Source organism: Poromitra crassiceps, assembly GCF_964638095.1.
Source record: "Poromitra crassiceps genome assembly, chromosome: 1".
NCBI lineage: Eukaryota > Metazoa > Chordata > Actinopteri > Beryciformes > Melamphaidae > Poromitra > Poromitra crassiceps.
Window position 1 is genome coordinate 121,121,073 of NC_139623.1, and position 26,198 is coordinate 121,147,270.

Consider the following 26,198-nt stretch of genomic DNA (forward strand, 5'->3'; position numbering starts at 1 on the left):
TTGTTGCAGCAGCTGTTCTTTGAACATTTTTGGTCAAGGGGATTTGAATTTGAATTATTCAAGAAAGTTGTGCATTTTGAAATGCTTACACACGTGTTGTACACACGTGTATAGCGCCACCTATGGATGAATCCTGGCCATTCTTTCTGGCATAGTCACTCATGGTCTCTACTTGCCGTATGTACATTTTTAACATTTTTGGTGAAGGGGTTTTTGAATTATTCAATAAAAACTTTGTAAACAGCCAAAGTGACGATCCCACAGAGCTGCTGGTTGCAGCTAAAAAATATTCTTTTGCCATCAAAATTCCTTTGTTTTTGCTGTTTTATTGAAGGAAATTACTGTTCAGATGTTTGAGGTGTCACTAAATCAGAAAATATTAGCTTCAGAGTCAGTGATGTGCTTGAAATGCTTCATTTCACAAAAGGCTCATTATCTCCCTTTCTATTTTGAAACATCTGTTTCTGGTGAAACCAACCTATCTTCTACTGCTGATAACTAAAGAAAGGAAAATGATATAAATAAACTTATTCTTGCTGATGATACAAGAGAGTCTCATCGTTTTTGGGCATGTTCGGTGTTTACATAGTAATATCACACAATATTCTGTGTGTCTTGAGAAATCACTGAAAACGCTCTGAAAGGGCTGGCAGTGGGAGCGTCCGTTTTCCAGAAATGGCTGGCAGCCAATGAGTTAATCTTATTGGATTGGAATTATTGGAAACAATTTTTATTTTATTCTGATTTGTTTTAGATTTGTGTCATAGTTCTGTGGAGCATGACATGAGCCCGACCAAAAGAAAAAGAAACTAGAACGACCGCAACGCGGACTTATGCCTCCGCCATTAGTTCATTCTGGAGTCCAAATCGCCATTTGAGGCAAATTGGAAGAGATTCCGTCAAGGCGCTCCTGTGATGTTGCGTTACAGAGCTTGGAAATTGGGTGTGTGAGAGGTCACAGTGACCTTGAAGTTTGACCACCAAAATGTAATCAGTTCATCCTTGAGTCCAAGTCGATGTTTGAGACAAGTTTGATTAAATTCCGTCAAGGCATTCCTGAGATATCGCGTTAACAAGCTTGAAAATGGCGTTGGAGAGCTCACCTTGACCTTTGACCTTTGACCACCAAAATCTAATCAGTTCATCCTTGACTCCAAGTCGATGTTTGAGACAAGTTTGATTAAATTCCGTCAAGGCATTCCTGAGATATCGCGTTAACAAGCTTGAAAATGGCGTTCGGGAGGTCACAGTGACCTTGACCTTTGACCTTTGACCACCAAAATCTAATCAGATCATCCTTGAGTCTAAGTCGATGTTTGAGGCAAATTTGATGAAATTCCGTCCAGGCGTTCCTCAGATATCGCGTTAACAAGCTTGAAAATGGCGTTCGAGAGGTCACAGTGACCTTGACCTTTGATCTTTGACCACCAAAATCTAATGAGATCATCCTTGAGTCTAAGTCGATGTTTGAGGCAAATTTGATGAAATTCCGTCCAGGCGTTCCTCAGATATCGCGTTAACAAGCTTGAAAATGGCGTTCGAGAGGTCACAGTGACCTTGACCTTTGACCTTTGACCACCAAAATCTAATCAGATCATCCTTGAGTCTAAGTCGATGTTTGAGGCAAATTTGATGAAATTCCGTCCAGGCGTTCCTCAGATATCGCGTTAACAAACATCGTACGGACGGACGGACGGACGGACGGACGGACGGACGGACGGACGGACGGACGGACGGACGGACAGCCGTACGGACGGACGTACGTACGGACGGACAACCCGGATCCATAATGCCTCCGGCCTGGCTATCGCCGGCGGAGGCATAAAAAGGAAGGCCCCTTCATACTGAGGGCCGCTGGGCACCTGCCCAGGGTGCCCATATGGTAGATCCGGCCCTGATTCTGGGCCACAGTCTTACCTGCGGGGACCCGTCGGAGCCCTGGTCTCTGGTCTTCCTGGCGAGCCTCTTCTTCTTCTTGTGGAGCGGTTTGGACTCCAGGATCATCTCCTCCAGCTCAAATGTAGGGTCACAGTTTAACCTCCGTCTCTATACACACACACACACACACACACACACACACACACACACAGGGTCAAATATCGTGTCTACTGTACAAATGAATGTGAAAAACCGTAAAGGCAGGGCCGATTTTACCAACGGGCTTACCGGGGCTGAAGCCCCGGGGCCCGGGACATCAAGGGGCCCAATTTTTTTTTTTTTTTTTTTACTTTTTTTTTACTTTTTTTTTTTTTTTTTTTTACTAAATAATAATAATACTAAATAATAATAATAAAAGTGCTTGTTGTTACATCTCAGTGGCAATGTTTTCTTTCCAATCAGGCTGTTTATGAAAGAACATGATGGCTAAACCTACAGTTTGTGTTTGTAAGTTAGAATGGGGGTACGGTGGCGCAGTCGGTAGCGCTGTCGCCTCACAGTTAGAAGGTCCTGAGTTCGATTCTCGCCTGGGACACTGTGAGCGCTGTGGTTGTGTTCCCCCCCATATCTTCAGTGCCTACTGCCCAGGTGGGGTATCTCGTCGTAAGGGCCTTTCTCTCTGTGTGGAGTTTGCATGTTCTCCCCGTACCCCCCAGGGGGTTCCTCCGTATATAACCCCCCCACTAAAAACATGCAGAAGATCAGATCGTCATCGTCATCCGACCAGTGACGACAACACCCGAAGTTGGTCCCCGGGCGCTGTACGAGAAAGCGACCACTGCTCCTGGCCTGCCCCTCGGAGGAAAGGACATGGTAAATGATTAAATGGTAAATGGCCTGCATTTATATAGCGCTTTTATCCAAAGCGCTTTACAATCAGTAGATAGTCTACATTCACCCATTCATACACCGATGGCGGCAGGCTGCCACGCAGGGTGCCTACACACCATCGGGAGCAAGGAGGGTTAAGTGTCTTGCCCAAGGACACAGCGACAGCAGCTGGGAGGGAGCGGGGATCGAACCGCCAACCCATCCAGGACATGCCTGGATGGGTTAAATGCAGAGGACACTTTTCACCGGCCACCGTCAGCATGAGTGTGTTGTGGCCGCATGCATGTATTGTGGTGTTTGTGTGACAATAAAAGACGGGCTTGTCCGTTACGAGAGTTTTTTTTTTGTTTATATATATGCTGACAGGAGAGCAGGTGGTGACATGAAAGTTAGTGAGAAAAGGAGAAGATACTGAATAATGACATCACAACAGTATAATCCTAATGTTGATTTAAAATGAGATATTCCTTTAAATACGGCTAAAAAAGGTTAAAAAAAAACACTCCATTTTTTTTCGCCGGCACCCGTTGGGCGCCGCCAACACTCCCTTCCGCTTGAGGGGGGGGCCCTGCAGAGATGAATAGCCCCAGGGCCCATGAAGTGTAAAATCGGCCCTGCGTAAAGGGACACTTTAAAAAACAATGTTGATTTATCTTGCATACAGTGTATTGCATACTTGCATACTGTAGATATACTGTACAGTCGGTCTGTGTGGGAACGCCCACAAAATGTTACTACGGCTGGCGCGCGAGACCAGATGGTGGGGTAAAACCCCCCATATATCTCAATGGGCTGACTCACCAAAGGACGGTGCTGCGGCTCTACACTACATTGGGGATTCAAAAGCAGATACATAGTCGTCTGTTCAGCTGTTACGTTCACTGCAGGGGTTGAATCCCTGATCCTGCCTGCCTGGCCCGGGTTAGCAGCTAAATGCTAACTCTGCTGCATTGGAAGAACGGGAGGATTTACCCCATGCTGAACCATTGAACACGCGTCTATGACGAGACACTGACTGAATATATGATCTCACACATGCAAAAACCCTAAACGGTTTAGCAGAGATTAATGGACTTTGACAGTTATTGAGAGTTGATTTGAGTTAAATGTGGACCAGTGATGTCATCAGAAGGCACTGAGTCATTGTGTACTGTCTTGTGATTATGTCACTGCCTGGTCCACTCTCAATAACTGTCAAACTAAGTAAATGTCTGCTAAACGCTTTACAGTTTTCGGGTGTGTGCCATCATGTGCAAAATAAATGCAAATTGTTTTTCGGTGAAGTATCCCTTTAACAACATACCACAGTGTGAAAGTGTGAATTCCAACACTAGACTGTAAAATGATAATCTGCAAGATCCTCATCACCAAACATCTCTGGTGACAACAGGTCATTGCTGTGGTGTTTTGCACTGCACGATATGATGTGATTTGATGCTAGCCTAAAATATAATATGATATAATCAAGAGTGTTTGCTGCAATATATTTTTCAATTGACCACTTTTTAGCACTACATTTGAGTAGTTTATTTATTTTAGTGTTACATTCATACTAGTTGTACATATTTATTTATTTATTTATTTATTTATTTATTTTTTGTTTTTTTGTTTTTTTGTTTTTTTGTTTATTGACATCAGAGAGGCCACAACAAAATAAACATTGAATTGCTCAGGGCAACTTGAACTACAATTAAATGCGGAACATTTATTTTATTTCCAAACAAAAGAGTCAAACAGCAAAACCATTGAAGACGTGACAAAACGTTGAGGGAAAAGTTAAGAAACAAAATGCCAGGCCTGACTTGTGCCTTCGTCCTCCAACACTAACGGCCTGTGTGTCTGGCTGAGGGACTAGAAAAAGAGGATTTATTATTATTTAAGCATATAATGAGATCGAGATGGTCAATTCCCCATCGATCCTCTGTGTTTTTCCTCTGCTGTACCAGCCCAGCCTCTGGGAATACCCGCTCCTCTGCACTCACTGCACACTCTTAAAGGAATTAGAAAAAGTCCTTTACAGCCTTTGTTGTGAACCTGCATTACTCTATATATTCTCTTGTGGCGCTATCATGACCTTGACTGCTTGACTAAAACAATACTGGACATTTTATTGGACTGCTTTTTACAGTATAGCAACATAGTTTGGGATTTTGACATAGTTCAGACATCAATCATTACTGTGTCTGAATTGTTCATCAAAACTTAAAAACAATAGCAATATCTATCATTTTTCTACCTGTATATTTTTTGTACCTGTATATTTTAAGAGACTGGCAGCATCAGTATTTATAATAATTTGAAAGTTGTCCAAACTCACCAAATGCTAGCAGCCGAGCACAACTTGGTCAAAAAACAACAACAATTTAGGTAAAAGGCCAAATGAAACTGATGAAAAGAAAAGAGGCCAGCACTCTCAATGTCCTTTACATTTTTTTCTAAGAATGATTCTGTGTCAGACCAAGAACAACGGACGTGTTTTCTTTGAAACACATCCGTTGTTGTTGGTCTGACCCAGAATTATTATTAGAAAAACTTAAAGGATATTGAGAGTGCTGGCCCATTTTCCTTTTAATAATTTGAAAGGACATGCAGATTCAGTTTGATTAAACCACTCCAATGATAGCTAATGTCACTGTAGTTTATTGATTGATTGATTGATTGATTGATTGATTGATTGATTGATTGATTTATTGATTGATTTATTGATTTATACTGTACCTGTCTGTCTGGCTCACCAAACTGAACCATTGGCAAATACCTGTAATGTGTCTTCTCTTTCTTTCCAATTAAATTGTTTAAAATGCTATATTATTAATAGCACCCCTATTTCCCTTTGTTTATGTATACAGTATGTGATTCATTTGTTTTACATTACGTCATTTGGCAGACGCTTTTATCCAAAGCGACTTACAATAACACATTTTTGTCAGCAATAGAGCAATCAACTATGCAGCACAGTCTATGACAACTACAACTTCTGAAGGAAAAGTGGTACAAGTTTAGTTTAGGTTAGTAGTTTGTTTTTGTTTTTTAGAAAGAGAGAAAGAAGTAAGAAGGGCCCAATTCTGCTGAATTGTAAAGCTGCATTTGAGCTGCATTCTGTGCTATATACTTAGGGCCCTATCTTCGTACGGCACTTGCGCTGCTGTTTGCGCTGCTGTTTGCGTGCCTCTTATTGCTATCTTCCCTGCGTCTTAAGCTATCATCTGCCTCCACCATCCAGTTTTGCATTGGGATCTAAGCGCAAACACAGGTGTAAGCATGGCCCAGGCGTGTCCGTGGGCCTCTAGCTATCATCTGCCTCCCGCAAGTGTAATTTTGTGCTCTGGCGAAGATACCATCGCTATGTTCCGAGCGTAAACAGAGGTTTGGGCGTTGCCCGTGCCAAAATAGGCATTCCAGCGCAATGTGTTAGAAAAAATGGCCTTGGGTGTTTTCAATTTTAACACCACCAAATAGCTGGTCTTAGCGCAAAAAAACCCACTACGCCTGGCATACGCCTGAGCGCAAACAGTATTCTCGGCGCAGTGCAGGAAATCCTCGCTTGGATACATTAAGCACGGCATGGATGTTACTCTCCAACACCTCGCGCCTGCATACACCCTTCTCTCCTCAGAATGCCACGTTGATTTTCAACTATATGCCTACATTGCAGAAAAAACACACCTTGATTTAAAAATGAGAATTTGTTTGTCTGGTTTTATTAGGCTACATAATTCCCGACCATACAGGTCTGTGGTGTAACATTAGATTACTTTAGGTAGGAGAAAGGGTAGGAGAAAAAGCAAATGTTGATCTTTTCCAACCATTAGGCTACATTTAATAGCACTGCAATAGCCCGTCGGGGAGTGTGTGTGTGAGAGAGAGAGAGAGAGAGAGAGAGAGAGAGAGACACGGGGCATACTGTCGGCCTATAATGTTACTAGCCAGCTCAACTGCCTCATCTCCTAGTAGCCTAATAGCCAGTAACCTAGGCCTAGCTACTGCAAAAGTTAACTGCTGAAAATTCGATGTCTGGTTTTGTCAGGAGTAGCCTACAGCTGAAGTCCCTCTCACCATCAAGAAGACAGTGACAGAAGTGTCTTTACAGTATGTGTGCCAAGGGGAAAATATCGGACTAAATTGGGGATTCAATGTATATATTAATAGAAACGAATAAAAAATAGCTGATTAATAAAATGTGTGCTGGTGGAACGAAATTCAATTTCAAATAGAACTGCATCACTAAGCGTAATTACGCACGCAGTAGCCCCGCAGCGGAGATGGTTTGTTTTGGTCAGGCTGAGTCGGTCTCCAGCTGAGTGTACCGATGTGACAACGGTGGGCGAGTTGAGCTCGGTCCCGTCTCAAGCGGGTTGGGTTGCTTCGGATTATATTTTTTAGGACCGTTGAGAACTCTACATGACAGCCATCAAGAAAGGAGGACAGCACTCCAAGTTGAATACTTGTATTACCACACAGACGTTTGGGCAGCAGCCATTTTTCAGCGTGTGAAATGGCAATAATACACAGGTGATTCACAAGTGGACATGAGCACGTTTTATTTGATTTCTATGCATGACAGCCTCACATCTCTCTCTCTCTCTCTCCCTCTCTCGCTCTCCCTATCTAGGCTATCTTTTCTCTCTCGTCAATCTTTCTCTCTCACTCACCTGGCTGGCTGTATGGACGCTCGTCGCTTGGTGGGCGTGGAAACCCGGAAGCAGCAGCTAACTCCCAAGCTAGCGGCTGCTAGATTTACTTTGCTTGGTGGTAGAGAGGAAGTGGAAGAGGACACGAAGGGTAGGGTAGGACCTAGGATGGGCTCAATTGGCTAGCTTTGAATTTTGTAGCATGATGATTGATGATTATAGCATGATGATAATTCTCTATATCTCCCTATTTGCTCGGAATACACCAGTTAACATGACACAGAGTTAACATGATAGAAATACAGCAAACTTAATGACTAGACTAATTATTCTGATCTGAATGGCAATGATTATAGCAAGAAACATTGACTCCTCTCTTTGCTGTATAGTGGGAGGTGCATTTTTGAGTAGGCTATTAAAATAGCATGTCAAGTTCACATTTCTTTATTGCCAGATTAAACAATTTGTATTGGTTGTTGGATGGTTCAACACAACATGTGCGCGCATGCACACTTCTTCTTCTTCTCTAACCTACAAGCATGTAACTTCCTTGATTCTTATTGTTGATAATTCTATTTAAATAGGCTATATTTTCAGTATATCAATAATGCAATAATTTCCCGAAACATTCCCAAACAAGAAAGGAACATAGTGCACTGCAAAATATTTTTAATTACATTTGTAAAAAATAATAATAATAATAATAATGAAAAAATCATCTCGCCACTAGGGGGTGCTGCAGCACCTGCAGCACCCGTACTTCCCGCGGCCCTGGTACTACTGTACGTAACAGACATGCACAGCTGTGTCTCAGTTTGCATCTGGGTGTCTAGACACGCAGCCCAGCAGGGGGCAGCCTCTACAGGCTGACTGGGAGAGATAATAACATGAGGAGTGGGTAGTTCTATTCTATTCTATTCTATTCTATTCTATTCTATTCTATTCTCTATAATGTTTTCTCTAGTCTAGGGAGAATACTGTATGAGAAACGTTTATTGTAGTAGTAGTAGTTTATTCAAGAACATATTGCATCGAGTTCACACTAGATGAATTTCATGTCCTTTACATTATAAATGTTAAACCACACAAACACAAAACATCATTAAAAAAGGGGTTAGAATATAAAATTGTTACTTTTCATTTATAAGTATATTCATGTATAAGTATATATATTGAATTGTACGGAAGCCGGGAGCGCCCTCCAACATCTTTTTTTATTGCTTTATTTTTTTTAAATATATGAACCATGTTAAACGGGTGTGCATGCAATAAAATGGACATTAAAAAACATCAGCATAACTGTATGAAAGAAGCTATAGAAAATAGCCTATGAGATGGGTGTGTGCATAAAAGCAGAAGCAAGAATTTCATGCATATATAATAAGATAACGTATAATAAGTCGTTATCACGAGAAAACTGACTTTGTTATATCGAGATAACGAAAAAATAAGTCATTATCATGAGAAAACGGCAATAAAAAAGAATAATAGTTGGATTGGAAAGTGGTAGGGAAAAGGGGTGTAGAGAGTTGGGATTCGAGTGGTCGGTATGGGTTAGTGCAGTGGTTCCCAACCTTTCCCAAGTGGGGTCGCCTGGAATTCAAATGGGGTCACCTGAAATGTATGTTTTATTTTATTTTTATTTATTAAATTTGTTAATACACCACAGACATTTTAAAACTACCGAAGAGGATTAGGGCCACATGTGTGTTTTTTTGTTTAGTTTTTTTGTTGTGAGGTGAAGTCAGGATTCTGAGAATAAAGTGGTGGTAGGGGCATGGTGCCATAACGCTGAAAGGCCACACCACTGCGCCGTGGCTTTGAAGGTCTTTTAAAGTTTCTTTTAAAGTAGCTGGATAGTGTTTTATTCATTTCTACCCAATTCCAGGGAAAGAGAGAGGCAGATTTCTAGAGAAAATGTTGAGGAACTCAACAAAGCAGGGGAATGTCTCATGTCTATTTATATAATATTCTGGGTACAATTGTGTTCAGGAGAAGAATGCTGAGGCAATGCTTATTAATTCTAAGGTATCTCCCTTCGTGATACTCACATTGGGAATAAAGCCTGGAGGAAGCTGTTTGCTGAGCACAGCGTCCCAGTTGACGTCTGACATGTAGTCCAGATCCTGGAGCTCTGCGAGACAGGAAACACGCTTCTGGACATCTATACACAGCAGCTGAGGGAAACAAGAAACATCTGAGTCATCTTCTGGAAATCTATACACAGCAGCTGACGGACACAGAAAGCATCTGAGTCAGAGTGACTGTGGGGAGAGACGCCTGAAAGATTTGAGCATTGCAGAATAAAACCCCTAGGGACACAAGTACAGATTTTGCTTGGAGGCGAAGAATCAGCGGAACGTTTGAGGATTATGAGAGGAAGTCGTAGGTTTGAATCTCCACTCCGGTCTTTTCTGTGTGGAGTTTGGATGTTCTCCCCGTGTTCGCGTCGGTTTCCTCTGGGTGCTACAGTTTCCTCCCGCAGTCCAAAGATATGGGGCCCTATCGTTGTTAAGCGCTATCTGCTTTTTGCTTGTGCCCCAGTTTGCACGCCGTAACGTCTTTCCGCCTCAGCACAGCTGTGGGTGTGCCGTATGCTAAACCAGGCGTGGCTGTGCTAAATCCTCAGGTTTGCTATCGTCCCTATGCGTCCACTCTGCGCTGCACAGTGCAGGGGAAATCCTTGGATACGTCAATATGCACGGATGTCCCATTAAAATACAAACGCATGCAGCTCGCAAAAGGCTTTTGACTGATGCGAAAAACGCAGAAAATCGAGCCCCTTCCAAAAACTTTAATGACAGCCAAAAGTTTCGGAGTCAGTGTGTAAAGTTTACACACTGACTGCGAAACTTTTACACTGTAAACATGAGTGACACAACATGAGGTCGTATTTATTTTAAAAGGTGCAACAATTTTGGCCGAAAAATACGGACTTGGGGCCCTATTCTCCCACAAGCCTTCGGCGCTAAAACGGGCCTTAAACGCAAAAAAACGTGCCTTGCGCCTGTTTTGGGACGATATCAATATGGCTTTAGGCTGCCAAATGCGCTTTAGGCCGAATGGGCGTGGCGCAGTCCCAGAATGGGCCAAAGTGGGCGTGTCAGCGCTAAATACCGGCGTACTGCTATCTTCCGACCTGACGTTAATTTAGCGCCTTGCGCCTTTGAAAAGCAGGCCTATTCAGTGGGCCAGTTGCGCGGAGCGCTCCCCTCTGGCTCTCTCCCTCCCCTCTGGCTCTCTCCCTCCCCTCTGGCTCTCCCTCGCTCAGAGTCCCATAGAAAAAATAAGCTGTAACTTCACTGCAATGTGAATGTCCCAACATGCATTGTGCCTCTCCATTTCGCTACTAAATAGCAACTAAATGAGCCGAAAACCTATATTAAGGGAGGATCTAAATAATGTGTAATGGTAAGACAACCTCCAATTGTAGAACATTTCAATATTGGACCAAATAAAACATCGAAATGAAAACACCACCCTATGTGAAACATATATGTCCTACTGGGGCTATAAATATCCCTTGTCGATTTAACGTGATTTAGATAAGTGACAGGGGAACGCGCTTCGGAAGCTTCTACTGTCATCTGCTATACTGTGATGTCCGCTCCAATAACTTGGCCCTACTCCACATTTAGTTTTACAATAAAAACACATTAATGCAATGACTTTACATAATGTAGGCTATATTTATGTGCATCATCCTTCCTGCAGCAGGCGAGAGAAAATGATATCTTTCTGGACAAACTTTCACCAATCTAATAGGCTATATTTTTCTAGCTGATGCGTTTAGAACATTATTTTCACTTTGATCTTGCTATGTAGCGTTTTTACATGCTTGCAGTATTTAAACTGCAGTTATATTGGTTTGAGAAGCATCATAATATGGAATAATAGCCGATATATGCATGGGCCCTATTCTCCCACAAGCCTTCGGCGCTAAAACGGGCCTTAAACGCAAAAAAACATGCCTTGCGCCTGTTTTGGGACGATATCAATATGGCTTTAGGCTGCCAAATGCGCTTTAGGCCGAATGGGCGTGGCGCAGTCCCAGAATGGGCCAAAGTGGGCGTGTCGGCGCTAAATACCGGCGTACTGCTATCTTCCGACCTGGCGTTAATTTAGCGCCTTGCGCCTTTGAAAAGCAGGCCTATTCAGTGGGCCAGTTGTGCGGAGCGCTCCCCTCTGGCTCTCTCCCTCCCCTCTGGCTCTCTCCTCTTTCACCCTTCTCTGTGTCACCTCTCTCCCTCTCTCCTCAGTCTGACAGGCACAATACCGACTGTCTCTGACTCCCTCGCTCAGAGTCCCATAGAAAAAATAAGCTGTAACTTCACTGCAATGTGAATGTCCCAAGATGCATTGTGTTTCTCCATTTCGCTACTAAATAGCAACCAAATGAGCCGAAAACCTATATTAAGGGAGGATCTAAATAATGTAGGGGTGCACCGATCGATCGACACGCAATCTGTATCGGCCGATTTGGACCTCAAATATGTGATCTGCTGTTTCCGATATTCCTTTAATGTTGCCGATCGCATAGCCGATCATGCTGCACGTGAGAAACATGAGGCAGCCCATTTTCATGTCTTCAATGTCTATCGTTTAACTTTCATATTGTGCTCTAACGTTTATATCATTGTGTTGCAAAGCACACGCTTTGCTTTCGTCAGTGTACTCACCTCCATGCACACACCGCACCAGACTGTCAACACACCCCTTGCGTCTTTGAATCACACAAATCAGCTGGTGATTAGAGCAGCCTCAGCAGAGAGAAGTTACCTCCAGTCCTCCCGCCTACCGAGGCATTTGCATGCTGTTAAGTCCGTGTGTATTAAAGTCCCAGATTGACACGGTGCTACTGTGGTAGTCGGGGTAGTGCACGCGCACACACAGACAATTTCCACGCAAGCATTGATGTTCCCGCGGGCACTTTGAAGGAAGCGAAAGTGTGCGGCTGAGTATGTGGATGTGCGCTCCGTTCAGACGGACTTTCTTCCTTTCTTTGGACATCAGTTGAACATGTTCTAATCCCCTTCTTCCATGTGTGCGTATATGACCAACCAGTAAGTCATTATTATGTTAATATTCCTGTATTGCATTCCCTTTTGGTTTTAGATCGATCTACCTGCAATCATTGCAATAACGTTTGTTTAGGCGTGCACTTGCGGTTTGATTGTCTGTTGCGCTAATTAATGCCACTACTCAGATGGAGTTTAGCTCGTGTGTAGCTTGTGATTCTGTTGTTTCTCCCGTCATGTAACCCTGTCACCATTATGTAGATCGCACTCATAGTGCTGCTAATTATAACACTGTAACTCGGCCTCGATGGGCGGGTCGTTTTGATGTTCGTTCGATGCGGATCCCAATGTATGACGGTTATTGTGCATAACCCCGGTTCTATGAGTGGGAGCTCTTTGGCTTTAGTCATGGTTCAAGACTGGTGTTTAAGAGTAACTGACTTACAGTTTACCTAATTATCATTTATATATTATTAGTTGTTAATTATCACTATAATTGGCCTATATAACAGCAAGCTTGGTTACTGACCTGTTTGTATATTTTATTGCCTCCTTTTTCCAGACCACACACAATCCTACTATTCCTGTCATAATGCTGTAAAGAGCCTATACTGCTGTACTGTACTGAAGAGAACTGACAACTAAACGGTTGAACTCCCATCTGTCTCCTGCCTCGTGTTTTTACGGACACCCCAGGCCGTATATATATATATATCGGTGATCGGTAATCGGTAATCGGTGATCGGTCGATGATCGGTTGGGCAGATATTTCTCATAGGTGATCGGCAATCGGTGATCGGTGGCAAAAAACGTGATCGGTGCACCCCTAAAATAATGTGTAATGGTAAGACAACCTCCAATTGTAGAACATTTCAATATTGGACCAAATAAAACATCGAAATGAAAACACCACCCTATTTGAAACATATATGTCCTACTGGGGCTATAAATATCCCTTGTCGATTTAACGTGATTTAGATAAGTAACAGCGGAACGCGCTTCGGAAGCTTCTACTGTCATCTGCTATACTGTGATGTCCGCTCCAATAACTTGGCCCTACTCCACATTTAGTTTTACAATAAAAACACATTTATGCAATGACTTTACATAATGTAGGCTATATTTATGTGCATCATCCTTCCTGCAGCAGGCGAGAGAAAATGATATCTTTCTGGACAAACTTTCACCAATCTAATAGGCTATATTTTTCTAGCTGATGCGTTTAGAACATTATTTTCACTTTGATCTTGCTATAGTGTAGCGTTTTTACATGCTTGCAGTATTTCAACTGCAGTTATATTGGTTTGAGAAGCATCATAATATGGAATAATAGCCGATATATGGAGACAGACGGGATGAAGGGAGGTGGGGGGGGGGGGTATCAGAGGCTTGGGTTTCGTCTGGTTTTGCTGGACCACTGGAATGGAGCTTAAAAGGCAAGCATGCGATTCATTTATTGCACTTATCCAATGAACTGACGGTGCATAATTTTACGCTTAAAAGGCGTGGTTGTAATGGTTGAGGCTGCGTCTAGCGCCAAGACCAAGATATCAAGTGCGCTGGTCCACGCCCACTGATTTGAGCTGCGCCAGGCGCTCGGCCTAGAAACAGCGCCGATGCAACGATAGGGACCTGTGTGTGCAAACGCCTTAACTGTAAGATGAGGGAGACTTCCCTTCCTCCAATTTTCTCTTTTCTCAACTTTCCGATTCTCTCTCTCCTTCTCTCTCACACACGCACGCACGCACGCACGCACGCACGCACACACACACACACACACACACACACACACACACACACACACACACACACACACACACACACACACACGTGGAGAGTGGAATGCCAGTTTGGCTGCAGAGGATCTCTGCCAAGATACAACCCGAATGCTGCACTCACAGTGGATCAGTAGCTTCACAACGCTTGTGTACGCAATAAGAAGAATTGACTTTTGACAAACAGTGACTCTCCTAATTAACCTTATAAACGCTCCATTGACAAACAGATAATAATCATCAATTACAATGAAATGTAAATAAAATGTACATTTTATTTTAAAGGTAATATATGTTTATGTAAAAATAGACCTGCAGCCTCAAGAAAAAGAAAAATGTGTGCAATAGAGAAGAGAGAGACCATACATGTGCTGTGGGTGGACCCAGGCCCACCTAGGCCCATTCGTTCCGATCATTTTCTTTGGTTGGACTATCTCGCCTGTTTTTGCACATGTTCGCATATTGTAAGTAGCATCAGTAACATTCCCTAGTTTTTCCAGATGTGCTTGTTATTTACCCCATGTAACACTTGCAGACAGTGGCCCCTATTCTCCCACAGGCCTTCGGCGCTAAAACGGGCCTTCGGCGCTAAAAAACATGCCTTGCGCCTGTCTCGGGAAGATATCAACATGGCTTTAGGCTGGTAAATGCGCTTTACGCTGAATACGCACTCCCTGAATGGGTGAGAATGGGCGTTTCGGCGTTAAATATCGGCCTAATGATATCTTCCCACCTGGCGTAAATTTAGCGCTTTGCGCTTTTGAAAACCAGGCCTATTCAGTGCGCTGGTTGTGTGGAGCGCTCCTCTGGCTCTCCTCTGTCACCCTTCTCTGTGTCACTCCTTCTCTCTTGCTCATATCAGTCTGACAGGCACAATATGACTCTCTCTCTCTGACTCCCTCGCTCAGACAGACACAACACACGTCCCATAGGAAGAAGAAGTTGTAAGTTCACTGCCTGCAATGTGAAATCTCCCAGCATGCATTGTGCTACTCCATTTCGCTACTAAATAGCAACCAAATGAGCCGAAATAGATATAAAGGTAGATCTAAATAATGTGTAATGGTAACACAACCTGCAATTGTAGAACATTTCAATATTGGACCAAATAAAACATCGAAATGAAAACACCACCCTATGTGAAACATATATGTCATATTGGGGCTATATATATCCGAAACATATATGTCATATTGGGGCTATATATATCCCTCGTTGATTTAACGTGATTTAGATAAGTGACAGCGTAACGTGCTTCTACTGTCATGTCCTACTGTGATGTCCGCTCCAATAAATTGGCTCTACTTCACATTTTAGTTTTACAATAAAAACACATTTATGCAATGACTTTACATAATGTAGGGTATATTTATGTGCATCATCCTACCTGCAGCAGGGGAGAGAAAACGATATCTTTCTGGACAAACTTTCACCAATCTAATTAATCTCATCATATAGGGATAGGCTATATTTTTCTACCTGATGCCTTTAGAACATTCTTTTCACTTTGATCTTGCTATAGTGTAGCGTATTTACATGCTTGCAGTATTTAAACTGCAGTTAGATTGGTTTGAGAAGCATAATAATATGGAATAATAGCCTATATATGGAGACAGACAGACGGGATGAAGGGGGGGGGGGGGGGGGGCAGAGCGCTTGGCTTTGTCTGGTTTTACTGGACCACTGGAATTGGAGCTTAAAAGGCAAGCGTGCGATTCGTTTATTGCACTTATCCAATGAGCATGACGGTGCATAATTTTACGCTTAAAAGGCGTGGTTGTAATGCTTTAGGCTGCGTGTAGCGCCAACACGAAGATATCAAGTGCGCTGGTCCACGCCCACTGATTTGCGCAGCGCCAGGCGCTCGGCCTAGAAACAACGCTGACGCAACGATAGGGGCCATAGGCTACAGTATACGATTTAATGCATCTGAATATATAGGCTACATTATATGATTTAATGCATCTGAATATATAGGCTACAGTATACGATTTAATGCATCTGAATATATAGGCTACAGTGTATGATTTAATGCATCTGAATATATAGGCTACACAGTATATGATTTAATGTAGCCTGGGTAAACCCAGCCTTCAACGTGACGTTTCTTCGTGACTGATAGCACATAGAGGTCACGTGGAGGTTGGGTTTACCCAGGCTAGATTTAATGCATCTGAATAGGCTACAGTATATGATTTAATGCCACTCTTGTGTCTGACAGCGGAGTGTGTGTGTGTGTGTGTGTGTGTGTGTGTGTGTGTGTGTGTGTGTGTGTGTGTGTGTGTGTGCATGCCTGTAATGCTACGGCTTGTAACAAACTGGTGCCTGTAATGATATGGCTTGTAATGAACTGGTTCAAAAACAGCAACGCTGAGGAAAGCCTGTGAGGCTGAAATGCGTCCGTTGTATCACTGCTGCTGTGCGCATTAAAAGTTTAAACTTTATAGACATCTGTGAGTGCTGTTTTTGATTTAATTTTTGAGATGTTTGGATCGGCACCCAGTAACCATCTTTAAAACGTTGGGTTGAGCACGCCAGTTCGTTGATTATTGTAATGAATTGGTGCCTGTAATGCTACGGCTTGTAACAAACTGGTGCCTGTAATGCTATGGCTTGTAATGAACTGGTGCCTGTAATGCTACGGCTTGTAACAAACTGGTGCCTGTAATGCTATGGCTTGTAATGAACTGGGGGATAGGGCAAATTTAGGCAAGTAGTGGTGTAATTTGTTGGCTCATCATAACTAGCATCTTGGAGGGCCTACCTGATTTTCTGTAGGCCCACCAACACTATAATTGCTGGCGCTGTCAGTGAAGGTGACCCATCTCCCCTATTTCTGCTGTCAGGTATGGACAATTGTGGATGTGACAAATCAAAACTTGAGAGGGAACAAAATTCTGTTTTCTAAACAGCACCGAGTGAGCACTCTCTCCACAGTATCCAGACTGGACTCCTTGACGCTATCTTTTGCTTCTCTCGTCCCTTCTGCTATTTTGGTAGATTTGGTTCATCCCAAACCGGCTGGATTGGTAAACATGAGCGAGCTGTGTGCAATTTAATGACACCAGCTTACATGATTTCTGGGTATGGAAGTTTACAAAAATCCACACAGTTACCTTGAAGGCACCAATGTGCAAAGTTGCCTACAGCTGTTACTCATTTTGTTTGGCCACTTTGCTGTGGTAGAGCGGGGCTTTTGTAAAGAACAAAGAAAACGCCACACTATAATTGGAGAGCGGGCGGCGCACATACAGTACATACTGTATGCTCAACTGGCCTGAGCAAAGCACAGGCCAGTTGAGCAGGTGAGGCCCGCGAAGCGTCTGCGAGCCCACGAAGCAGGCGAGACCTCGAGGGCAAACCAACAAGGTAGGTACGGTAGAAATGAGCAATGATAACGAGGAGGGGAAGGAGGATGAGGATGAGGCACGGTAGGAGGGACGCTATAAAAAGGAGCGCGCTCTGTTTCTAGTTTAAATAACAAAATCCCTCACTTTTACCGCAGCAGCATTACCGCAGAAAAGTGGCCAAACGAAATGAGTAACCGTGTAGTGCAGCTTTAAAGTTGCCATATTATGCTTTTTTAAGCCGTTTAAAACATTTCTCTGTGGTCTTTAAAATAAGGTTATAAATTATGTTGCACACAAAAGATCCAGGCTCCTCTCCATTTCTCCTCTCATTAACTATGTGCTGTTCTGAATGGGTGGTTTCTACACAGGCGCTCACTCAAAATATTACAAGGACAGTTGCATCCGATCCTATGCATCAATGCCACCATGCCCAGTGCACTTAGCCTACATGGTGTAAGGTGCATTATGCCTGTGCTGCTGCCTTACCTTTCTGAGAAGAGACTTGATTTCCAAAGACCAGGCTGCAGGATAGCAGGGATGGACCTTGTGGAAGGTCTGGAGGATCTCATTAGTTGGAGTACTAGACCTCATCACATATGGTCTCTGGAATAGAGGCGAGGAGTGGAGAGGAGTAGAGAGCAATGGAGATGAGAGGAGTGGAGAGGAGAGGAGGGGAGAGGAGAGAGCATATTGTTACAGTCGTCCCCCTCACAGGTAGATATGGTAATATTAATTGTTATAGGTCGTACATACTCTTTTCTATTTCTGGCTGTCATTATTGGAAAGGGGGTTTGGCTCAGGAAGTGATGTGACGGGAAAGGATATAACGTACGCGGAAGCCGCCATCTTTGGGGCTTTTCGTGTTCACACAGAAGAGGAGAGACGGCCTCTAGTGCGAGTTCCCCCTTTTCGTTTTCTTTGTATAACGTTGTTTGTTAGTTGTTGTGTTAAGCGTCTTCATCAGGGGTGGCCAATTATTTTTCATAGGGGGGCCACATGAGAAACCCAGATTGTTGCCGGGGGCCGAACAAATATTGTCATGCCGCAACCCAGGAACTTTGATGATACAGAGGACCACAAAAAAATGTCCTCGCTACCAGAGGGCTATATTTTGCTGAGGGTTGGGGGCCGAACGGCCCCACCAAAATAGGTGGGGCATTTGAAGTCAGGTTTAGAGGAATAACTCTCTAAATAAATTAACAGTTGTGATGTCATTATTCAGTCTTAAACACCAATATTTGATCCTTTTCTCACTCACTCCTATCACCACCTGCTCTCCCTGCAGGGCTTGAAATTAACTTTTTTGACCACCTGCCAATTCAATTCAATTCATTAAATTCAATTCAAATGAGTGTGTTAATTTTAGCATAAGTATCAGTAAGTGGCCCAGGATTCTCAAAGCCTGTGTTGAGGGTCATACAAACAAAAATGCACTCTTGAAGCTAAAAAGAATCCAAAACCAACAAGTTGATTATTTACATTTTTACTTCAATGTAGAACAGTCATTTCTTACACATGAGATTACTTTTAGCCTTTTAGTCATAAAGATTATTGAAAGATATTCCATATTCCAGACTCAAATGTTATGACAGAAGTGGAGTATTGGCCAGAATGACAAGAACATTTGGACACTTATTCAGCGGGTATCTTGCATGTTGCGTTCAGGTGGACTGTAAAAAAAAAAAAAGCAACTCCAGCGCGGGCCACACAGGTGGCGCTCGCGGGCCGCATGTGGCCCGCGGGCCGCCAGTTGCCCAGGTCTGGTCTTCATGAACAGGATGATGTCCCGACACTGAGCACCATCCACTCCACCGGCTGGCTCTCCGGAGAAGGCCAGCGCAGCACCTGGGTCCAAACGTGCCAGTTACCCCAGGTGAGCTACACTCCCAGTCCGTAATGACAGCCATGTAATTTTCATGTTGCGCGTCACGTACGCCAGTCAGCCCCTAGACATGGTAAAATACGAGCGATAGAATATATGACTGGACCGACCTTGTAACAATATTAAAGAAAACTTGTATTCATAGTCATGCACTAGAGCGCAATAATTTATTTGATAGAGCATGTGTCTTGAAGTCGTTCCTCGGTCGGCTGCCCTCTCTCCTCTCTCCTGCTTCCTCTGCTCTTCTTGCTCACCTCCCGCGAACCCATTTTCTGCAGTAATAGGTAAAAAATTATAGAGGGAATATTTTCCTCTAACCTCTAACTCTGTGAGAGGGCTTCCTCCAGGTGAGAAGATATCTAACCTCTAACTCTGTGAGAGGGCTTCCTCCAGGTGAGAAGATATCTAAACTCTAACTCTGTGAGAGGGCTTCCTCCAGGTGAGAAGATATCTAACCTCTAACTCTGTGAGAGGGCTTCCTCCAGGTGAAAATATCTCTAACCTCTAACTCTGTGAGAGGGCTTCCTCCAGGTGAGAAGATATCTAACCTCTAACTCTGTGAGAGGGCTTCCTCCAGGTGAGAAGATATCTAACCTCTAACTCTGTGAGAGGGCTTCCTCCAGGTGAGAAGATATCTAACCTCTAACTCTATGAGAGGGCTTCCTCCAGGTGAGAAGATATCTAACCTCTAACTCTGTGAGAGGGCTTCCTCCAGGTGAGAAGATATCTAACCTCTAACTCTGTGAGAGGGCTTCCTCCAGGTGAAAAGATCTCTAACCTCTAACTCTGTGAGAGGGCTTCCTCCAGGTGAGAAGATCGAGTGGAAGTCGGTGTTTATTAGAGCTCTTCACACCTGTCGTTCTCAGCCTGCTGGTCTCTCTGCCTCTTGAAGAGAGACTCCCTTGTCTCACTCGGCATGTAGCATGCCACAGCGACAGAGAGACATACACACCAGGCTGTTTGGAAGTCGAGAGTCTGTGATATCTTCCTAACAGTGTTGGGGAAACTACTTTAAAACTGTAGTTTACCAAACTAATAGCTACTTCCCAGTTAAACTACATCCTACCTACTCTCAAAAAAAATTGTTTGTCAAACTAAAACTACTTTTAAAAAGTAGTCCAACTACATCCAAACTACAACACAAGAAATGATCACAATCTGGAATCTCATATTGTTACAGGGAGCTACAACTGAACTGACACAGTAAAGTGTAGGTGTGTTTGATTTAGGGACTAGGGCACGCCAATCCTCACTAGGGCAGCCCAAGGATCATTTTAAAGAGAGGATCGGGAGCAATGGTTGAGGTGCAATCAGGAAAATGGAAATGCATAGTATTCGGTTGCAAACCACAGGTGATTGATTGAGAAAGCTTCCATACATGTATGTAGAGCAGCAACACTACTTACTGCTGAGTGAGAAAGCTTCCATTCATGTAGAGCAGCAACACTACGTACTGCTGAGTGAGAAAGCTTCCATTCATGTATGTAGAGCAGCAACACTACTTACTGCTGAGTGAGAAAGCCTCCATACATGTAGAGCAGCAACACTACTTACTGCTGAGAGAAAGCTTCCATTCATGTAGAGCAGCAACACTACTTACTGCTGAGTGAGAAAGCTTCCATTCATGTAGAGCAGCAACACTACTTACTGCTGAGTGAGAAAGCTTCCATACATGTAGAGCAGCAACACTACTTACTGCTGAGTGAGAAAGCTTCCATACATGTAGACCAGCAACACTACTTACTGCTGAGTGAGAAAGCTTCCATACATGTAGAGCAGCAACACTACTTACTGCTGAGTGAGAAAGCTTCCATACATGTAGACCAGCAACACTACTTACTGCTGAGTGAGAAAGCTTCCATACATGTATGTAGAGCAGCAACACTACTTACTGCTGAGTGAGAAAGCTTCCATACATGTAGAGCAGCAACACTACTTACTGCTGAGTGAGAAAGCTTCCATACATTTATGTAGAGCAGCAACACTACTTACTGCTGAGTGAGAAAGCTTCCATTCATGTAGAGCAGCAACACTACTTAGTGCTGAGTGAGAACGCGTCCACACATGTATGTAGAGCAGCAGCACTACTTACTGCTGAGTGAGAAAGCTTCCATTCATGTAGAGCAGCAACACTACTTACTGCTGAGTGAGAAAGCTTCCATTCATGTAGAGCAGCAACACTACTTACTGCTGAGTGAGAAAGCCTCCATACATGTAGAGCAGCAACACTACTTACTGCTGAGTGAGAAAGCTTCCATTCATGTAGAGCAGCAACACTACTTACTGCTGAGTGAGAAAGCCTCCATACATGTAGAGCAGCAACACTACTTACTGCTGAGTGAGAAAGCTTCCATTCATGTAGAGCAGCAACACTACTTACTGCTGAGTGAGAAAGCCTCCATACATGTAGAGCAGCAACACTACTTACTGCTGAGTGAGAAAGCTTCCATTCATGTAGAGCAGCAACACTACTTACTGCTGAGTGAGAAAGCTTCCATACACGTAGAGCAGCAACACTACTTACTGCTGAGTGAGAAAGCTTTCATTCATGTAGAGCAGCAACACTACTTACTGCTGAGTGAGAAAGCTTCCATACATGTATGTAGAGCAGCAACACTACTTACTGCTGAGTGAGAAAGCTTCCATTCATGTAGAGCAGCAACACTACTTACTGCTGAGTGAGAAAGCTTCCATACATGTAGAGCAGCAACACTACTTACTGCTGAGTGAGAAAGCTTCCATACATGTATGTAGAGCAGCAACACTACTTACTGCTGAGTGAGAAAGCTTCCATACATGTATGTAGAGCAGCAACACTACTTACCGCTGAGTGAGAAAGCTTCCATACATGTATGTAGACCAGCAACACTACTTACTGCTGAGTGAGAAAGCTTCCATACATGTATGTAGAGCAGCAGCACTACTTACTGCTGAGTGAGAAAGCTGCCATTCATGTAGAGCAGCAACACTACTTACTGCTGAGTGAGAAAGCTTCCATTCATGTAGAGCAGCAACACTACTTACTGCTGAGTGAGAAAGCTTCCATACATGTATGTAGAGCAGCAACACTACTTACTGCTGAGTGAGAAAGCTTCCATTCATGTAGAGCAGCAACACTACTTACTGCTGAGTGAGAAAGCTTCCATACATGTAGAGCAGCAGCACTACTTACTGCTGAGTGAGAAAGCTTCCATACATGTATGTAGAGCAGCAACACTACTTACTGCTGAGTGAGAAAGCTTCCATACATGTATGTAGAGCAGCAACACTACTTACCGCTGAGTGAGAAAGCTTCCATGCATGTATGTAGACCAGCAACACTACTTACTGCTGAGTGAGAAAGCTTCCATACATGTATGTAGAGCAGCAACACTACTTACTGCTGAGTGAGAAAGCTTCCATACATGTATGTAGAGCGGCAACACTACTTACTGCTGAGTGAGAAAGCTTCCATTCATGTAGAGCAGCAACACGACTTACTGCTGAGTGAGAAAGCTTCCATACATGTATGTAGAGCAGCAACACTACTTACTGCTGAGTGAGAAAGCTTCCATACATGTATGTAGAGCGGCAACACTACTTACTGCTGAGTGAGAAATTGTCCATTCATGTAGAGCAGCAACACTACTTACTGCTGAGTGAGAAAGCTTCCATACATGTAGAGCAGCAACACTACTTACTGCTGAGTGAGAAAGCTTCCATACATGTATGTAGAGCAGCAGCACTACTTACTGCTGAGTGAGAAAGCTGTCATTCATGTAGAGCAGCAACACTACTTACTGCTGAGTGAGAAAGCTGCCATTCATGTAGAGCAGCAACACTACTTACTGCTGAGTGAGAAAGCTTCCATTCATGTAGAGCAGCAACACTACTTACTGCTGGGTGAGAAAGCTTCCATACATGTATGTAGAGCAGCAACACTACTTACTGCTGAGTGAGAAAGCTTCCATACATGTAGAGCAGCAGCACTACTTACTGCTGAGTGAGAAAGCTTCCATTCATGTAGAGCAGCAACACTACTTACTGCTGAGTGAGAAAGCTTCCATTCATGTAGACCAGCAACACTACTTACTGCTGACTGAGAAAGCATCCATACATGTAGAGCAGCAACACTACTTACTGCTGAGTGCTGAGTGAGAAAGCTTCCATACATGTAGACCAGCAACACTACTTACTGCTGAGTGAGAAAGCTTCCATACATGTAGAGCAGCAACACTACTTACTGCTGAGTGAGAAAGCTTCCATACATGTAGAGCAGCAACACTACTTACTGCTGAGTGAGAAAGCTTCCATACATGTATGTAGAGCAGCAACACTACTTACTGCTGAGTGAGAAAGCTTCCATACATGTAGAGCAGCAACACTACTTACTGCTGAGTGAGAAAGCTTCCATACATGTAGAGCAGCAACACTACTTACTGCTGAGTGAGAAAGCTTCCATACATGTAGAGCAGCAACACTACTTACTGCTGAGTGAGAAAGCTTCCATACATGTATGTAGAGCAGCAACACTACTTACTGCTGAGTGAGAAAGCTTCCATACATGTAGAGCAGCAACACTACTTAGTGCTGAGTGAGAAAGCTTCCATACATGTAGAGAAGAAACACTACTTACTGCTGAGTGAGAAAGCTTCCATACATGTATGTAGAGCAGCAACACTACTTACTGCTGAGTGAGAAAGCTTCCATACATGTAGAGCAGCAACACTACTTACTGCTGAGTGAGAAAGCTTCCATTCATGTAGAGCAGCAACACTACTTACTGCTGAGTGAGAAAGCTTCCATTCATGTAGAGCAGCAACACGACTTACTGCTGAGTGAGAAAGCTTCCATTCATGTATGTAGAGCGGCAACACTACTTACTGCTGAGGGAGAAAGCTTCCATTCATGTAGAGCAGCAACACTACTTACTGCTGAGTGAGAAAGCTTCCATTCATGTAGAGCAGCAACACTACTTACTGCTGAGTGAGAAATCTTCCATACATGTAGAGCAGCAACACTACTTACTGCTCAGTGCTGAGTGAGAAAGCTTCCATACATGTAGAGCAGCAACACTACTTACTGCTGAGTGCTGAGTGAGAAAGCTTCCATACATGTAGAGCAGCAACACTACTTACTGCTGAGTGCTGAGTGAGAAAGCTTCCATACATGTAGAGCAGCAACACTACTTACTGCTGAATGAGTTGGTGAGCAGTGCTATGAAGGTGATGTCAGGAGGACGATGAAAGGAGCATGTAGACACAAACAGAACTCACACACATGCCTGTGTGACTGCAGGAGGCAAGGAAGAAGGCTGCCACCTGCAGATGCTACACACACCAGGCTGCAACAACAAACTTTAAAGCATGGTCTTAACACGTTCACTGCCATTGACGAGATATCTCGGCTTACAGAATCCAACGGTTGACTGCCAATGACGAGATATCTCGGCTTAAATTTTTTTTTTTTTTTTTTTGACGGTGGGACGTGGATCAACGCTCCCCACGTCTCCTATAAAAATATTGGAGCAACCGAACGTGTACAACCCATTCCACCGACCCACTAAGTGGCGACAGTGCTCTCCAAACTAGAGGAAGGCAAGCAAAAAGCAGTGTGAGGAAGCCATTCTCATGAAAATGGATTGGCGAAAACGCTTTCGCTTTCGCGTTTGGGAGCTGGCGGGGGGGGATTGCAAATTTGCATAATAGATTATGGGTGCAAGACACTTTGAAACACGCAGCATAAATAAGACCAGAATCGCAAAAGCTTCATCAAAGCTCTCAACCGAAACCGCAAGAAACGAGCGAGCCCATATCCAGACTTGCCGAGCGGCCGCCAGCAGGCAGGAGCAGCAGCAAAGCAGTGAGCATGGTGACGCGAGGTTACAACAGCAGCAGAAACGAGCTTGTGACACGCCCGCTGCAGCCAAGAAGAACACACACGGAGGGAGGAGTTTGAAGGAGAGGGGTGTTTCCTGCTGTTATGGAGGAAATTACTGTTCAAAACTATTGTTTAGATGTCTGACGTCTTACTGATGCCAAAAATGAATGGTTAAAGTGACTGTTCTATCGAATTTCACAAAAAGCCGTTTATCTCAGAATAAATTTTCAGACGCTGAAACCATGCTGTATTCAACTGCTAATGCTTACATAACTACTAACTCTACAAACTAACTATTTTAGACAGAGAAAGCACACATTATATTAGTTCTTTTGAGATATTGTGTGTTCACAAAATCCTAACAGAAACGAATCCTCGGCTCTTGAAAGATGAGCCAGAATCCTCAAAAAAAAACCTTGGCAGAAGCTAACTACAGTATTGAAAAACGGCTGGCAGTGAATGTGTTAAAAAACAAAAGTGTGTGTTGTGTGTGTGTGTGTGTGTGTGTGTGTGTGTGTGTGTGTGTGCATGCGTGCATGCGCGCGCGAGTGTGTGTTTGTGTGTGACCTTATTCAGATTCCTATTGGTAAATTAATTGAAGCATGCCAAGACCCAGCTATTGCAGCATGCTTGCTTCACCAAGGATGAGTCCTTCCCTCTCTCTCTTTCTCTTTCTGTCTGTCTGTCTGTCAGTCATTCTGTCTGTCTGTCTGTCTGTCCGTCTGTCTGAGGAAGCAAATGTCTTGGGATGAAGGAAGTGCTTGTGGCTTGCCTCAGGGTGGAGCATTACAGACTGGTGGGCAACCTAGAGGCCTTCAGGACGGCTTTGGGGGGGGGGGGGGGGGGGATGATGCCTCATTGGCTTTCCGTTTTTTAATTTATTTGTTTGTTTGTTTGTTTGTTTGTTTATTTAT

At 43.6% G+C, this 26,198-nt stretch overlaps 1 protein-coding gene across 1 annotated transcript in view; it reads right to left on the reverse strand.

Annotated features, from left to right (window-relative positions):
* Window positions 1-26,198, reverse strand: part of stk32a (serine/threonine kinase 32A) — a gene marked incomplete at its 3' end in the record, with an annotated part of 261,148 nt that overhangs the window by 75,048 nt on the left and 159,902 nt on the right. The window contains exons 6-8 of the mRNA XM_083638850.1: window positions 18,030-18,146; window positions 9,452-9,577; window positions 1,918-2,046 (exon numbers count right to left, since the gene is read on the reverse strand). Of these exons, the coding sequence (XP_083494976.1) occupies window positions 1,918-2,046; window positions 9,452-9,577; window positions 18,030-18,146 (372 nt within the window). The remainder of the gene's footprint in view (window positions 1-1,917; window positions 2,047-9,451; window positions 9,578-18,029; window positions 18,147-26,198) is intronic.